The following is an 18,261-nucleotide window of genomic DNA, read 5'->3' as shown; positions in this document are numbered from 1 at the left end:
ATTAATGTTTTAGAGCAATTTTTCAGATGGCTATGGACTGCTTTGATGTCCGCATCTGTAAATTGCCTTTGCATATCCTTTGACCATTTGTCAGTTGGGGAATGGCTTTTTTTTAAAATATATGACTCAGTTCCCTGCATATTTTAGAAATGAGTCCTTTCTCAGAAACATTAGTTGTAAAGATTGTTTCCCAATTTACTACATTTCTTTTGAGCTTGGTTACAGTGTTTTTATCTGTGCAAAAGCTTTTTAATTTAATGTAATCGAAATCATCTACTTTGTTTTTGGTGATGTTCCACATCTCTTCCCCTTTCCATAGATATGACAGGTAAACTAGTCCTTGATCTTCTAATTTGCTTATAGTATTGTTTTTTATGTCCAAATCTTGTATCCATTTGGATCTTATCTTGTTAAAGGGTGTGAGGTATTGGTCTAATCTACATTTCTTCCATACTAACTTCCAATTTTCCCAACTGCTAGCATTCTTAAACCTATCTTATAGAAGAGGAAATAGGAACTCAAAATGGCCAAGTAGCCAACAAAGCACTATACATGGATGGTAAATATGAGACAGGACTTAAATGTTATCCTCACACTAAATTCAGTATTTTCCACTATCCTGTATCACACAATAGAGACATATAAGAGACACAGAGACTGAGAGTATATATACACATACACATACACATATAAAAATATATATATAGACATTTATACACATGGACGTATTCAGTCAATAATTAAAAAAAATTAAGTGCCGACTATTCTGCCCTCAGGGAGCTTACAATATAAATGGGGTAGAAAATATGCAAAAGGAAGCTGGGGGTAGGGATGGCATTAGAAGGCACACTGAATCAAAACCACGAAAGGCAACTGATGGAAAATGAAGTTAGGGGGAAAATTCTTTTGTAAAAGGGAAGCTTTTGGAGGTATTTGTTGCTTCACCTTCAGGCCTATCAAGCACAGAGACAACAGAGGATGCTGAGATGTTGAATATAAAAGCTGAATCAATCTCCATGGTGATGAGATAAGAATACACAAACACTTAAGTCATTTTTCTTCATGCTTGGAACCAAATTGTATAGTTCAGTACTTATTGTATGTATTGTGAGTATATCACAAACAGAAAATCAATTTTTCCTTAAGTAAATAAGCTCACCTCCAAATTTCAAGTTTGTTAATGTTCAATCATTTCAGATTCTCCATAACCCCATTTGGGGTTTTTTTTGGCAACAATACTTTGACGGTTTTCTCCAAACAAAGAAACTGAGGCAAACAGGATTAAATGACTTGCCCTGGGTCACATATCTAGAAAATGTTCCAGGTCAAATTTGAATTCAGGTGCTCTGGACTCTAGGTCAGGGATCTATGTACTCCACCACCTAGCTGACCCAAAGTAAATGTACTATATAATCAAATTTTAAAGTGGAAATTGATAAGGTTCCATGTGAATATTTTCCTCCACAACTATTAAGGTTGATGGAAGTAGATTATAAAGGATAGAGAAACACTTATGGGTAAAGCTGGACAAAGGGAGCATAGGAGCTTTTTTAAAAAATTTTTTATTTTTCTTTAATTTATTCATAGGACCTCTTAAAGGATCCTCCTACTCTAAGATGCTTAGTTATTTTTCGGATGGCTCAACCCGATTTCTTGTACTAATAAACTTTTTTTAAGCTAAAGAACTTATTATTAAAACATCTTATTTTATTGAACCCAATATTCTAACCTTTTTGAATCCTATTTACTGTCTAATGCCATCGCATGTATATGAGGGTTTGAGTGTTTGAAAAGCACTTCACAACCGGGAAATGGGTGCTATTGTTATCCTTATTTTGTTTTTATTTTTTTAGGTTTTGGCAAGGCAGTGGGGTTAAGTGGCTAGGTCATCATTAAGTGTCTGAGGTCACATTTGAACCCGGGTCCTCCCGACTCCAGGGCCGGTGCTCTGTTATCCTTATTTCATTTCAGAGGAGCCTGAGGCTCAAGGCGGTTAAGCTCTGGCAGCTAGTCGGCACGCGGACTCGGGTCTGTACTGGGCATCCACATCAGGCCCTCTTGCAGCGCTTCTCCCGGTTTCTTGCACCCCCAGGGACCCCGCACGCGACTTGTCTAAATATAGTTACGAAAGGGTCACAGGCTTCAGCCGCCGGCTCGAACGCACGCCGGGGCCCCGGGGCTCTTCCCCACGGCCCCCGGGAAGCCTGAGCGTGGGAGCCTCCTGCCCGCACAGCTCCCTCAGAAGTACCAGCGTCTCTTCTTCCTTCCAGGCCGCTGTGACGCACTTCCGGCGGATGTCGGGCGGGGCGCGGGGGGAGGCGGGGCCGTAGCGGAAACGGAAGTCAACGCGGAGCGGACGAGACCCGGGAGCTACGTGGTGGCGGCTGCCCGGCGGATTGAAGATGGTGAGTGCGCCGGGGGATTCCCGACCCCCAGAACCCCAGAACCCCACGAGCGGCCTTTGACAATGGTTGTAGCCCCGGTGGCCCTGCCCTGAGGTGCCGCAGGATGAGCCTGGGACACAGAGCCCGACCGCTGCCGAGTCATCGGGAGGAGGAGGAGCAGCGGCCGGGCCGCGGCCTAGGCGCGCGGCCTGGGCCTTGCTCTCCCTTTTGTCGGGGACAAAATACAAAGTGAAATTTGGGGCCTTGAGTCAGAGCGGCCAAGTTCAAATGCAGCTTCTGACAGTGGTTATGTGGCTCTGCACCCCTCTATGCCTCAGTTTCTTTCTCTGTAAATTGGGGATAATAATAGCCCTTAACCTCACTGGGTTATTGCAAGGATCCAGTGAGATAATGATTGTAAAGCGCTTACCATGCTGCCAGGCACATGACAAGCCTATGGGACTGTTAGCCATGTTTAGTGTGTGTGCCATTATATTTGTTAGATAGGTTATTATTAAATATTAGCCACATTTTTTCCTAAGAAGTGAAGAAGCGACACTTTCAACACCCTCCGTCACCTTCGTGGTTATGACAGTAGAGGGGAAAGGGAATTTTGAAAAGTTAAAATAATAAGCTTTGATGGCTGACCACATATGAGGAGTAAAAAGGGGTGTCCAGGGGTAATTTAGGAAAGAAGATATCATTCATTGAAGAATTGGATGCGCAGCCGTTGAGGTTTATTGAACAGGATATCCATTACAAATCTACTTGCGTTTTCAGTTTTTATATTGAGATGTTTTCGTGCATGTTTAGAGATTACTAAACTATAAGAGAAGGATACTATATCAAATATTAGATTTTGAGTAAAAGAACAAAAAAAGATGGGTTCAAATCCAGCTTCTAACACATAATAGCAAGTTGGGCAAGTCATTTATCTTCTCCATGTCCCTGACAACTAAAACTAAAAAGTTGCTATCTTTTTCACTGAAGGAAATTACACAAATGGGATATTATGGATCTGATCAAAAAAGCTAGATTGTAAAATATTAAGTACTATTAAATGTGATTTATCTGGTTTTTAAATCAATAGGATTCTACCAACACAAAGTAATTAGTAATATCACTAATAGAAACAATTAACTTAATGATAGAATACTAGTCAGACAACCTAGTTTACCAATGAATTCAAAATTTTTTCTGCAGGAACAATATGTATGTGGTGCTTAAGCAACAAATAATTTGAATATAAATTTTACTTTACCTTAAATGAAAATTACATCAAATAGTACAATTTTATGTATTTTACAATACTAGTTTTTTTAAAGCAGTTAGCATCATTACTAATTTGGTAACAGCTCACTATTTTCATTTTGCAGAATTCCAGAGGACTTGGATCTCAGCTAAAGGACAGTATTTCAATTTCTGAACTTTCAGCAAGTAGTCCTTTTGGAAACCATGATATTCTTCGGAGAGGGTATGTCAATAGTATTAGGGTTGACTTTATTGTAATGAAATTATTAAGTGAAAGCTTCAGTAAGTTTGGAGCTCAGATAAAGAGGAAATGGAAAGAAAGAAATGACTGAGTTAGGCATTAGTAAGGAAGATTTTTGAAGGGATTGATTGAATAGATATAAGTAGAAAAGTAAAGGATGACTTCAAAGTTTTGACTTAAGTTGATTGGAAGAATGATGGCACTACAAATGGGAACATCCAAGGCAGTCAAAAGGCAAGTTAATTCATTTATAGCACATATAAAGTGATTGTAGTTAGCCCTTCACTCTCCATTTATAGGGAAAGAAAAATTTTACCTGGAGTAAGTGATCATAAAGCCCTATTCTCTAGTAATAGAGCTATAATGGCTTTGTTGCAGCAGGAAATAAGTTCAGAGCTGAGGAATTATTCTACATGGTGTAACATGAAGATGGGGAAAATACATTATAAACTATAAAGGCCTCTTTGGACTTCAAAAGCTTGCTCAGTTTCTTATCTGAAATAATATTTTAACAGTATATTTTTTGGAAGCTGTTGCACCATTATGAAACTGAGAACCATTATACATTCTTTAAATCCTAAACCAGTGAGGAGAAAGTCTTGACCACCTTTTCAGTTTAATTTGTTTTCTTGTGATGAATGTGTTTAACTTCTTAAAAACAACTAAATGAAAGGTTATTTTTGAATTTTGCATGCTAACTGATTTTATCTTTTATATTTTCAGTTTTTCTTCTGTCAAAAATGAACTTTTGCCTAGTCATCCTCTTGAATTATCAGAAAAAAATGTAAGTATGTAAATAATTCATGATTCTTTTACTCTTATCCCATAAATTAAAAATTCATCTTCTAACCTTTATCTTTTAATATAATTGTATTAAAGAATCTTCACTGCCAAGGAATAGTCAGTAAACATTTATAAGGTATCTACTATGTGATAAAAACTATGCTAAAAACTGATAATAAATTAAGAAAGACAGAAACACACACACTTGTCTTCAATGAGCTCACATTCAAGAGCAGAAAGCAATACTGGGGGGAGGTGTAGAGGGAGGAATCAGGAAAAGATTCTTGTACAAGGTAGGATTTGATCAGAATGGGTAAGAGATGAAGGGAAAGGGCAGCATATTCCAGGTCTGGGGGACAACATAGAGGTGTAGAGGTGAGGGTTGTATGAGAGAAATAATACAGGTCAGATAATGTACTGTGCAGAGGAAGGGAGATTGGAAAGTTAGGAAGAGGCCTGGTTGTGAAGATCTTTAAATGCCAAACAAGAATTTATAATTGATCCTGATGGTACAAGAGTGTTGGTACTCATTAATCAAGAAGGGAGTTAGATTTGTGCTTTAGGGAAAAACACTTTGGTGGCAGAAAAGTGAATGATTTACAGTTCCAAGAGATATGAGGAAGGAAGACTAATTGGAAAGTCATTGCTAGAGTCTTCATTGAGAAGTGATACAGGCCTATTTGAGACCCTTTGTGAGTGGAGAGAAGACAAGATATACAAGAGTTATTGTAAATGTAGAAATTATAATTTCTGACAACAGTAGATATGTGGTATGAGAATAGACTTGTTAAGGATGTTAAAATTGTGAACCTGGATGCCTGGGAAATTGGTTCCCTTGACCAGTAATGGTAATGTATGGAAAGAAAATTGAAAAGGGGAGATATTTGGGGGGGTTAATGAAATCTGTTTTGTAAATGTTGAGTTTTGAGTTTATTATGTTCAGTTCAAGATGTCAAAAAGGCAATAGTGATCTGGAATTCAGTAAAAAGGAGACTGGATATATAGAACTGGGAATCCTCTGCATAGAAATGATCATTAACCTGTAGGAATTGATCAGATCAACAAATGAATAGTGTAGAGTGAGAATTAGAAAAGAGACCAAGTCACAACCTTGGTAATTGGGGCGGCTAGGTGGTGCAGTGGATAGAGCACCGGCCCTGGAGTCAGCAGTACCTGAGTTCAAATCTGGCCTCAGACCCTTACTAATTACCTAGCTGTGTGGCCTTGGGCAAGCCACTTAACCCTATTTGCTTCGCAAAAACCAAAGAAAAAAAATCTTGGGAATTACCCATGGTAAGTGGAATTGACTTGGATGAAAATGTAGCAAAATAGACTGAAAAGGAGTTATCATATAATTAAGGAAGAAAGTAGTATCACAGAGAGAGAATATTCCAGTAGGGAAGGGTGATGATTGATCAGCAAAATGATAAATCTCCTGAGTTAAGACAATTTTTCATTGATACTCACTTTGCACTGATTAATTCTTTGATAACTTTATCTTTATCCTTTAATTTATTAAACAATATTAGTGCTTATTATGTGCTGGATATTTGGGATGGGGATTATATCAGTAATTATTGATCTAGGGAACTATTTGGTGAGGAAAATTTCTGTCCTAATGAAAGTAGGTATTTGCCTGAGTCTTAGTCTTAAGAGAGTTGCCTGAGCATTGTTGAGAGTTTAAGTAACATTCCCGGGGTCAGTACTCAGGTATATATGCCAGACTTACCTGTTAAAGGTGAGAGATAGGTCTTCTAGAAGGCTACAATATCTCTAAATATCTGTACTATATTTTTCTGTAATACTATGTTTTCTGCAAATATACAGTGAAAAGTGTAACTTTCTGCCTTCAAGGAGCTTCTGTTGAGAGGTAATCAGGTTTAGTCTTACTCACAGAGCTTAATCTACCATACCAAATTTAGCCATCACTTTTCTATTAATGACATCAAACTCTGTCTTTCTAACCTTGTTTTTTCCCCTACTGAACTCCTCTCTTACATTTCCAGCTACATGTCATCATCTTAAAATTCACATGTCTAAAACTAAAATCATATTTTTTCACAAAACAGCAATAATTGATGGCCAACACTAGTGAAAAGTGTCTTTGAATTTAGAAAGTCTGTTTCTTAAACTATGAACTTCTATCCCTGTTTGGACTTGTATAATTTTGGGATGGCACTTGAGAACTCAGAGCTACCTCTTTGCCACAATGAGGCTTTTGAAAGGGACTTTGATAAGGAATAGTATGAGAGGAAAATACCTAACATATTTAATAAATGTCTATAAAAAGACAAAAACAGTTTTAAGCCATAGAAATATAATGTCTTGATAAAAGACAAGTCCTTCAGCTTTTCAGACTACATATCTGGAGTATTGTATGGAGGTTTGGTAACCACATTTTATAAACTTAAAAGAATATAACCAGAAGGAAGTGATTAAGATGATGTAGCTGTAAACCATCACATAGATTAGTTGAAGGAAACAGAAAGAGAGAGAGAGAGAGAGTGTCAGTCAGTCATATCTCCAGTCCTGTGAAAGAGTATCATGTGAAGTTGACTGTCATATTAGATTACACTAATAACTTCTCAGGTCCCTAGGCAATGGCGGTAGACTCTTGACTGGTCTTCTGGTAGCTAGTATCTCATCATCTGAATTCATGCCATTTGATGTGGGAACTCCTTCCTCCAATTCAGAAAGGAACCTTTTATTACTTCACCATTAAGTTCTAGGCAGGTATGTCAGGCATAGTTAAGTTAAATGACATGCCAGGAACTCATAGTGTCTGAGGTGATATTTGAATCTGACTATTCCTGATTCTAAGTTTAGCCCTGGCTCCTGTACTATGATTCTTTTACATAGATAAATGTGTACATAGATGATATAAGAAAGTATTGTAGCTGTATTTTTGTTATGATGTGACTTCCTAATTTTAGTGTAAGCTTTTTGAGGGCAAGTATTATATTGAAGTCTTTATCATATGTATTTGAGGTTCCCAGTAAATCATGCTAACATGATTTGTTAACCTTTCCATGACAGATAAAATCCTGGAGTTTGTATAAATCTAATTTTTGCAAATAAAAACCAATATATATATGCTATTAATAAGAATTTTAAGTTTAAAGGAAGCTAGTGATTACTTTTCTCATAAGCAAAAATTAATTCCTTCAAATTAGCACCTACGACCCTCATTATTTTAGAAACTCAAAGATTTCCTTTAGAACATATTTCAGAACTGTGAAATACCTAGTTTTAGAATTTTATAGACCAAATATTATTTTGACATTAACACATTTCTTTGAAGTCACAAGTAATTTTCCAAGGAAGTAATCATCTTTGTGACAATTTTTGCAAAAATTGCTTTGTCCAGCACACTGAATATTATTTGGGTATAAAATTTCCCAATGTTATTGTAGAACCAAAATTGGTAACATTTGGAAACACTTTACTTGACTAGTTTTATTTTTCCAAAATTTCATCTGGGCCTTTACTCCATTTACAAATCTGATGGAATACTTCAAATTCAGTGAATGCATGAATAGGGGCAGGTAAGTGGTGCAGTGGATAGAGTATTGGCCCTGGAGTCAGGAGGACCTGAGATCAAATCCAGCCTCAGACACTTATTACCTAGCTGTGTGACTTTGGGCAAGTCACTTAACCACATTGCCTTCCAAAAAAAACAAAAAGAAAGAAAGGTCTATCCCTAAAATAGAGAACCCTTCACATTAATTTTTATTCTGTTAATATGTTTCTATTTTTGTCTTTGTAGTATAGCTGACACATGGTTGATTTTTAATAGTTACTTGTTAAATAGATGATATGTTTAAATGAATGTATTTCAAAAATTGACTAAAATTTAGATAGTTAAATCTATATGGTATATCCTTTTGAAAATTGCCATTCATTTTATTGCTTTGAAATTAGTTTCATTTTTTCCCCCTCAAACTAACTTGCTGAATATCATACTTTTTTTTTGATGGGGGGAAGTGCTTCGGAAGTTTCTGATGAGCATTGGACAGCAGTCCTCATCCATATATGGAAATAATTATAAATAGTGTGAACAAAATTCAGCTTTCCAGCTTTATAGATCACAATTTCATCTAACACCTTTGCCTAAAGTGACACTTTCCTGCATTTGTTGATAAATCAACCTAGTGTGAAAATACTTTGAATTTTTTAAGGGATTTAAATATTTTTAGCAATTTTTATTTCATTTATAGTAAATGATATGTTTAATCCAAGTAGAATTTCACCTGCATTCACTAAAGTCTCTTAAGACTCAGACTACAATTTAAAATGCTTGTCTTTTGTAGTTCCAGCTCAATCAAGATAAAATGAATTTTTCTACTCTGAGAAATATTCAAGGCCTATACGCCCCCCTGAAGTTACAGATGGAATTCAAAGCAGTGAAACAGGTAGGTTTATTTATCTCTGCCCTAGTTTGAAAAAATTTAGAAGTTACTTCACTTCCAAAATCATTTCCTCCATGAGCCTCACATGTAATTTAACTGCTAAAAATGAGCCATGCTGGAGTTTTTAAAGTTCATTCTCACTAAGCTTCTCTTGTATTTCAGGACTTCGGTTAGCTCTGAAGTTATACATTTTCACTGTTCTTGCCTTAAAGGAGCTTACACTCTATGAGGGAGAAAACCTATACATATATAAAAATATAAAACAGAGGCACAGGCTGATGGGGAAGAGAAGCATTAGCAACTATGGGGATTAACCCATAGTCAAGAAAGACCCCAGGGATTCTAGAAGTGGGGATGAGGGAAGAGGAATGCATTTCAGGCACCTTGGCAAAGTTGTGGAAAAGCTTATTTTTTTTGCCTAAAGTTATCACAATTCTGATTAAGTCCCTTCCATTTTTTTTTCCACTAAAGATCAACTTTTTTTATTCTTTTGGGGTCTCTTTTTTCTAAGTTGGAAAATGATGGGGGTTGCATTTAGATGATAACTATGGGCCCTTCCAACTGTAGCAATCTATAAATTGCATATTATCAATCTTATGTAATAAAAATTTTGATTTTGCTATATTAAAAAGTCATTTTTTACTATTGGAAAACAGTCCTTTTCGAGTTATGACTAATTACTTTGTTGCCCAAGAACAGGTTATATAAATCATACTCCTGTTTAACTTTTGTTAGTCTTAACTATAAACACAAACCAAGTTTATATATTGTTACTTCATTGTTACTTGAGATTTTCTATTCACAGATTAATGAGATCACTAGTTCTAAGCTGTCACATCTCTTAAAGGATCCTATATACCTTTTCTTTTATCTCTTTAATGGTACAAAACAATATGCCTACTAGCAACTGACATTTTGATAGCATTTGCACAAAATTGAGTTGATTCATAGCATATGATTATCAGTCAGGGCAGACTGATAGACAAAGTCAACTTTGACACTGAATAACTATAAATAAAAAGCTATAGTTTTATAATTTAGCAGTATTTTAGTGACTTTTTAATCCTAATGCCAGAATTTAATTAAAATAAAACTTGATTTTCTTATCTCTTTTCTCGTATCTTCATAAGAAAGACAATTTGGCATATATTTAGCTTTCATTTATTTAATAGAATTAAGCAACATTATGAGTGAGCTTCTAAGAAATATAATGAAAGAGACCACTTTAAGTGGATATTTTGCTTGTCATGTTATAGAATTTTAAAAATTTGGTATAAAAAATAGGTAATTGTACAACTGCATTTTCCCTTAGATTTGAATATTTTACATTTTGCTTTGTATTCCTCCTCTTCACACTGTATTTCTTACAGGTCCAGCGTCTTCCATTTCTTCAGAGCTCCAACCTCTCCCTGGATATTTTGAGGGGGAATGATGAGAGTATTGGATTTGAAGATATTCTTAATGGTAAGTATTTCATCATAGATACCAGAGATTTTAAAAAAATCTTAACTTTTACTGCTTTTAAATTATTTATTGAGGCTGTTCATTTTTGTCATGCCCATTTTTTTTATAATCATAAATATATTATTATATACTTAGCCATATCACATGGATAGCAACAGCGGTAATATTATTAACAAGAAAATAGACACAGGAACAAATGGAGTAAAATTGTTCTTTAAAAGGAAAGCTTTTATTCTTTTTTTCTTAATGATTTTCTAAAATTCTTTAAGCATGATAAGGTGCTGGAAGAGAAAGTATGTCATTTTTACCAAAATTTCCCAAATAGTGCTATTGTTCTTGCATGTAAATCACTTTTGTTTAATAGTAATAATATAGGCAGCATCCTCTACTGTTTGCTTGGACCCAGGAGAATAAACAAATGTAACAGCCATACTACTTCTGAGCACTATGCCCCCAACAGTTCTGTAGAAACAGACAAAACGAATTCTAATTGGATTGCATCAGTTTTGCTTTGCTGCTTATATCCGGTGAGGAAGTGTTGTGGACACAACAGCAACATAGTTAGGGAAGCTTCTCTTTGAGAATCTTCCCTACAGGAATTTCTAAAGTGCAGAAAAAACTAAGGTCTCAAGATTCTGTTAAACTTCCTTTTACAATGAAAGAAGTTTAGTTCTGGTGCTTTCTTTAATTATATAAAATCATTTATTTAAAGCTATTGCAATGTGATTTGAAGTCTGTTAATAGCCATGTAAATAGTATTTATTTCCCATAGGGCAAATACAAGATAAAACGTTTAAGTTATAATGTATAATTTTATAGGAAACATAGAATTTTTCTATGATGTGTTTTAAATGGGGAGTGGCACAATGATAACCCTGGGTCATCTCCATTGTAGTCCTGCTTCAGTGTTTGTATAGAGGTGACCCCAGATTCTTGATATGGTAGGAGTGTTGGGCTGAGACAGTCAAAAGACCTGGTCTTAAAATCCACATCTTTGGCTCAGTAGCTGTGTAACATTAAGTGTGTGCTCCAGACCTTATTGTCTAACATGAGGGAGTTGGAAAATGTAGTCAGAAGACCTGGGTTCAAATCACATACTTTTGCTTTGACGTTATTTTCCTCCTCTCTGAAAATGAGGGCAATGATGAGTTCAGTGGTCTCATTTCTAACGTTCAGTGAGAGTTCAGCTTCTGGTCTTTGTTGAGTATCTGTTATATCAAAGACACTGTCAGAGTATGTGAGTCAGAATTAATTTTGAATAAATATGCAAAGTAGTTACTACCATGAGAAAGCATGCATGAATGTTTCATTCTGGTCCTTTTTTGAGAGGACATAAATTGTTTTTCATTGCTTTTTAGATCCTTCGCAAAGTGAAATAATGGGAGAACCACATATGATGGTGGAATACAAACTTGGTTTGCTGTAAGAAAAATAATGTTGTTAATGAAAATAGAGGAACATCATCCTGTTTATAATTGTCATTTTATTATGATTTGATGTGTTTAACATTAAAAGTACTGTTATTTATATAACTGTTCTTATGGTTAATATGTACTATCAGTAATTTGAATTGTTTGGGTCCATATTGTACTGTTATGTAACCATATTATTTTGAGGAACTGAACATTGATCTGATAAAGAAAACTGAACCTTAGTTCTTAAAAGTGAAGAAAAAATTCTTGTATGTTTGAGAGGCATAAGGTTCTTTCTGGCATAAAACAGGTGTTTTAATTCATCTCATTTTAGCATTGACACCCACACTGATTTGAATATAGTCTGTGCCCTTAGAGTCTCTTAGCAGAGCCCAACACCACTCTCCTTTCATTACATTTCTTCTGGCTTTTCTTTCTGGGTTTTGTAGATTGGATTTCTGTTAAGAGGTTTGGTTCATATTGTTTATGAGCGAAGATCAGGAGATTTTTAGCACTGTGCCTGTTTTCTCTCTCCACCATCTTGGCAGGCTCTCACTTCTTGTGTAATATAATTGCCAAATCCAAAGCTGACTGGAACAGAATTGAAATTCCTATTTTAATTAGTACTTAAGTTTAAAATTTTTAACCTAAAACATTTTCACTGATTTTTAGCATATTCATACAGGACTCTAGGGTTGTGGTCATCCTTATTTCCTAATTTGCTAGAAGAGAGCTGCATTAAGGTTTAATTTTGCTCTAGTAATGGCAGTTACCCCTCCTGATCAGTAGAGGGAACTAACTGGTGAACATACTGTCAAAGGAAAATGAATGGGTTTCATTGTCCCTGTAGCATGCCAATTGTGTAACAAATCTAGACTAGGTCTCCTCAGCTTGGCACTGAATCTCAAATTCAGGAGGAAACAGATTTTTATGCATTAAAAGAAAACAAGATACAAACCAGGGTACACATTAGGTAATTTCTAATTGAAGGAAAAAATTAGGGACTTCTCAAGTTAGGAAGGGGAAGGCAGATCTAATTCCTTGAAATTAGAAAGAGGTGTCCCACTCCTTGCCCCCAAGTGTCTGTTGAATCAAAGGAACATTGGAAGAAGTTTCTGACTAGAAAAGGGCCAATTTTCAGATAAGACATGAATTATTTGAGATGTAATTGTGAGAAAACTCCTTGCATCAATCTGGTTCTGACTTGAGTTTTTGGTAACCTTAGATCCTTACTTAATTTCTAAGCAACAGGCAGAAGTGGTCCAGCTTCCCAGTCACTCAGGACTTAGCTTCAAACAATACAATAAACTTTTTTCACAATTCCCAACACTTAGTTAAGTTTTCTCACAGGACAGAAATTTGATTCAGCCTATAATTGAATAGAAAAGAACCTGAACTAGATCCAGATTTGAGTCACAAAATAGAGTCAGTGTGATTCAATAAATTCCCACTTAATTTAGACAGGTCTGTGAGCTACCATAATTCATTGTATTGGTATTCAATCTAGTACTTCCCCTTCTGTCTGTTTTGCTTTTGTAATTTGCACCCAGACTCAGTTGTTTTACAAAAAATAAATTGTTTTATATCTTGAAAAACAGGAAAATCCACAATAAAGAATTCCAAATTATCTGTAAAACCTGAGTTTCATTTATTTGTTTTAAAAGCCTGTAGAGGATACAGAAGAAAGTTAATTCCATTTCAAGATAGACCTTGGAGATCCTGTCTTCTTAATAGTGCTAGATAAGAAGCAAAATGCAGGTAGTGGTTTGAGTGTTTTGTTAACAGTTCCCTAAATCTCATTGTTAACACTCCCTTAAAGACCATGTATTCTATATCTGTAGCTACTTTTTTTTTAGTTGTTTTTCTTGCAAGGCAATGGGGTTAAGTGGCTTGCCCAAGGCCACACAGCTAGGTAATTATTAAGTGTCTGAGACCAGATTCGAACCCAGGTACTCCTGACTCCAAGGCTGGTGCTTTATCCACTATGCCACCTAGCCACCCCTGTAGCTACTTTAAGAAACACTTTGTTCCATTGGTTTTTGTGCTTTTAGTGTATAGTTTCTCCTGAAATCATGAATTCTAAAACATCTGTAGAAATATGTACTTTAAATGTGATAAAACCTCAGACAGCTTTCTTGCAAGGTGTTCAGTCCCTGAATAAATCACTTACCCTCTGCCTTTTTTTTCTCATCTGCAGAATTATGATAATAATAATAGCACTTCACTCTTAGGGTCATTATGAGGATCAAGTGACGTAACAATTACTTTGCAAATCTTAAAATGCATTTATTATTAGCTATATCATTATTATTTCTATCTTTAAACCTATAAAACCCAATGGTGTCCATTTATCTTGTGTCCATCCCTATTAGAGCCTAAAAAATCTTTGTCAGTAGTGACCATAATCATTGTTCTGTACAATCCTTATATCACTCAGAACTTTTAAAAATCCATATTCATATTTACAAAATAGTATTTTTTTGTTCATTTTCAAAGACTATGACATTAGCAGGGAGATGATGCCATGACAAGCATGTGAAATAGATTTGAATGAGGGTATGCTGTACTAAGTCACCAGCCTCACTTTCTCCTCTAGAGCTATCTGGGTCCAGTGAAAAGATTTGAATCAGGACAACTGGAGATGACCCTGGATGTGAGGCAGTCAGGATGAAATGGCTTGTCCAAAGTCACACAGCTAGTAAGGGTCAAGTGCCTGAGGGAAGATTCGAACTTCCATCCTGATTCCAAGGCCTTTGCTCTATCCACTACACCACCTAGCTGCCCCAAAATGAGATATAAATGGATTTGCTACTTTTGGGGGAATTAGACCCTTATCATGGCCAAAAAACAGACCCAATCATGTAAAAGATAAGCTAAGGTCATAGAAAAGGGCATATTTGGAAAGTAGGATGGTCTATATCTGCATTTTTAGCTCTGGATTTCTTTGGATGCTATAATTAAATCCAGCTGACCATTAGCTAATTTAGATTACATTGAGGCAGGTTGATTCAATGCAGTAGTTTAAATCATTACATCAATCAAAATGAATTGTTTTCACTGTCTTATCTGACTAGAACTGGAGAGAATCAGCACTTAAATTCTGAGTTCAGTCTACAATTCAAATTTTTGTAGCTAGACACCTTAGGGGCACAGATAATATTTGGTTCATTTTTTTATTATTTTTTGGTTTTTTTACATGGCAGTGGGGTTAAGTGACTTGCCCAAGGTCACACAGCTAGGTAATTATTATGTGTCTAAGACTGGATTTGAACTCAGGTCCCCGATAATACCTGTTTGAACCTAGTGCAAGTCTTGGTTTCTATCTCAGTTTCCTTTCCTGCTAAACAAGGATAATTACAGCCTGTCTCCCATGAGTAAAGCATTTTGTAAATCCTAAAATGTTATATAAATGCTTAGATACTATTGTTGCAACTGCTTTGATTACAATTTTAATTAGCAATCAACTGTCTATTCATTTTAAGTCTGAACATACTTAGTATAATTTAGATATGATTCTAATACATTCTATCATTGAATTATTTGCTGCCTCTTTCAATTTTGGAGACATTTTTAAGATCATTTTCAGCCATTTGAAGTGGAAATTAACTGTTCCCATTGCCCCCATGTAAAGTTTGGTTGCAGATCATTTTTCCTTTTGAATTTTTTAAGAGGAAAAATGGATGTGCTTTGTTACCTGTTCTTTGTCCTTTTACTTCTCTTGAGAGTCATGACTTTATGAAATTAGGACAAGGAGATAAACTGTTCATCTATGACAAAAAATCAGTTTCCTAAAAGATTATTTCAGTAGAGCACAGAAGTTAGTTATAATCTAATTTAAGTTTAACTAGTATTATTTATGTACAGAACAATGATTTGATTTTAACCCTTTTCCTCATAGTTGTCTAGTGTGTGAAATCAGAGATCATCTCTAATCTAATTTTATGACTCATTTTTGAACTCCAGTCTCCTCTATCAGGCACAGTTTTTGCTTTAGAATTTAAAATCTGCTAGATACACAACAAACCAATTATGAGAAAAAAGGAAACTTGAAGTTCTCTAGCATAATGTGCTCCTTTTGGCCCAGGAGAAGAGTAGAATGGGGAGAAAAGAAGAAATAAATCAGCAAATCACAAAATTTCTATATAATTATATACCACATTCTAAAAGACTTTAGAAAAGTTTAAAAGAACCTTTTCTCTTGGTGGAGGATTGAGGGGGTAGAGAGGGGTGGATTAAAAATCAAGTTATTTTTTTTCCAAGTTATTCTAAGAATTGTAATTTGTAATATTGGCACCCAGGTCAAGCAATACAACACATGGGCCTTCAACGTGATTCTGAAAATAATCAAAAAGTAATTAAGACATTTTATTGGTGGTGCTTGAAATTGTTTAATTTTGGATATAGCAACCAAATTCAGGTTAGCCTGCAACACAATGATAGTTAATTTTGGGAGTGATTTTATTTCAACTTGTAACTGTCAATAGAGGCAATTCAATAAACATTTTTAGGCACTTATTAAGTGCAATGCATCATACCAGGTACTTGGTGCTGTTATATCATATTTATTATTATTTCCATTAGTTATTATTCATCTAAACATCCCTGAGTTAGAGGTCAGTATTGCGCCTTACAAGCCATATAGATGAAAAGCCCAAGGTACAGAGATGATGTATCTATTTCATTTAGGAAATAGACATTGATATCATAGGATTGTAATATACAGTTATTGGGTTTCAGTAGTTTCTATGGGCCCTTATGTTTTTATATCCCTTTTTAAGCATCAAAAAAAAAAGCAGCTCACTGAAAAATTCTGTCTCTGAATTAATGAATCATTGTAGGCATCATTCTAATATTAAGTGCTCAATGTGCATAGATAGCATTCTACAAAAATCAGTGCAAAAAGAAAACATGGTCCCTGATTTGTGGGGACTTATTTTCTAGTGAACAGTGAGTGAGTTAACAGTGTAGTAGAGAGCTATGTGCTCCATCACTTCATTTAGCATAGAAATAGAGCATATGACAATGCTAATGAATAAGTGAAAAATCATTATGGTTCAGTTGACTACATTTTCTTCACTGGATTCTTGTATAAGGAATGCACGGTCGTCTTCATCCCAACTAGTACACATTATAACACTACAAAAAAAATGAATAAACAAATTAATTAATGACATGATTTCAAACAAAGCAATCCACTGTCAGTATTTTGCATTCCAGCTATCCTAGCCAACAGTCATATCAAATAATGTAATATAAAGGCATATTTAGTATTATAAATAAAATGCAGTTAAACTGTCTCTTGGAGGAAAATGTAAAGGTTCATTCTGGAAAATAAGGAGGGAAGAAAGAAGAAAGTCCTGGATTCAAATTCCACTTCCCTGCCTGAGCCTCAGTGTTTTCTAAGATCCACAGCATGGAGGAAGAACAAGAGAACCAAGGTTTGATAGACAAGCTGGCTCATTTTTATCTTCCATCTGATACTAGGTCTCTAAACACTTATCAAATGATTTGAAACCACTTGTTTGACTCTGTTGTCAGTAGCCAGAGAATTAAAATAGTCTCATTTAATAAGTTCATTTGAGTTCTGTAGAAATAAAAAGATTTTAGGAAACCTTTTCATCAAACTCATCTTTAGGTAAGACTGATGCAGATAGCTTCTATATCATATATTTAAAGATTTTCAACATAATATGGAAATGTTCTGCATGACTATACATGTAGAATCTATATCAAATTGTTTATCAATAAGGAGGGAGGGAAAGAAAGGGAGAAGAGAATTTTGAACTCAATTTTTTTTTAAAAAAAGGAACATTAAGGGGGCAGCTAGGTGGCAGAATGGATAGAGCACCAGCTCTGAAGGCAGGAGGACGTGAGTTCAAAAAGGAACGTTAAAAATTTTTGTTTGCATTTAATTGAAAAAAAATGAAGAATTTAAATGCACTTGGGAAATGTTAACAAAATTATAGTACATCATAAAAGAATAATGATTTCCAGTAAGAATTCTTTTAATGAAACAGAAGAGAGCTTTAATTTTTATGAAACCAATGTAATACCTCAATTGGGTGACTGTGGCAAAATAGAAAGCTGGACCTAGAGTCAGGAAGACCCAATGGGGTCTCAGATGCTGCCTCAGTTTCCTCATCTGTAAAATGCTCTGAAAAAGGAAATGGCAAACTAGTGCAGAATCTGCCAAGAAAACTCCCAAGTGGGGTCACAAAGTCAGACAGGACTGAAACAACCAAATGATATCTCAAAAATCAAGATGCCTGGGGCACAGGCTTTTTGTTTACATACATCTTATAAACCAGGAGACAACA

At 35.3% G+C, this 18,261-nt stretch overlaps 2 protein-coding genes across 2 annotated transcripts in view; one reads left to right on the top strand and one right to left on the bottom strand.

The window, feature by feature from the left end:
* Nucleotides 1-2,301: 2,301 nt before the first annotated feature.
* On the top strand, nucleotides 2,302-12,064 carry POMP (proteasome maturation protein). The gene is made up of 6 exons (XM_074216142.1): nucleotides 2,302-2,405; nucleotides 3,761-3,858; nucleotides 4,600-4,660; nucleotides 8,970-9,071; nucleotides 10,439-10,532; nucleotides 11,891-12,064. The coding sequence occupies exons 1-6, from the start codon at nucleotides 2,403-2,405 to the stop codon at nucleotides 11,956-11,958; spliced, it is 426 nt and encodes a 141-aa protein (XP_074072243.1). The 5' UTR covers nucleotides 2,302-2,402; the 3' UTR covers nucleotides 11,959-12,064.
* The window catches only part of SLC46A3 (solute carrier family 46 member 3), a 55,427-nt gene continuing 48,099 nt past the window's right edge, over nucleotides 10,934-18,261 (bottom strand). Inside the window, exon 9 of the mRNA XM_074216141.1 lies at nucleotides 10,934-17,080. Within this exon, the coding sequence (XP_074072242.1) occupies nucleotides 16,999-17,080 (82 nt within the window). The 3' untranslated portion in view covers nucleotides 10,934-16,998. The remainder of the gene's footprint in view (nucleotides 17,081-18,261) is intronic.

This window comes from Macrotis lagotis, chromosome 1, assembly GCF_037893015.1.
Source record: "Macrotis lagotis isolate mMagLag1 chromosome 1, bilby.v1.9.chrom.fasta, whole genome shotgun sequence".
NCBI classification, from domain to species: Eukaryota; Metazoa; Chordata; class Mammalia; order Peramelemorphia; family Peramelidae; genus Macrotis; species Macrotis lagotis.
The sequence above is the reverse complement of the archived record's forward strand: the minus strand, read 5'-3'. Positions and strand labels throughout refer to the sequence as shown.

Bases quoted from the DNA above. Each gene is read 5' to 3' on its own strand.
- POMP (XM_074216142.1), top strand. The intron at 3,859-4,599 runs GTATGTCAATAG...TTATATTTTCAG, and splicing joins CATGATATTCTTCGGAGAGG to TTTTTCTTCTGTCAAAAATG. The intron at 4,661-8,969 runs GTAAGTATGTAA...TGTCTTTTGTAG, and splicing joins TTGAATTATCAGAAAAAAAT to TTCCAGCTCAATCAAGATAA.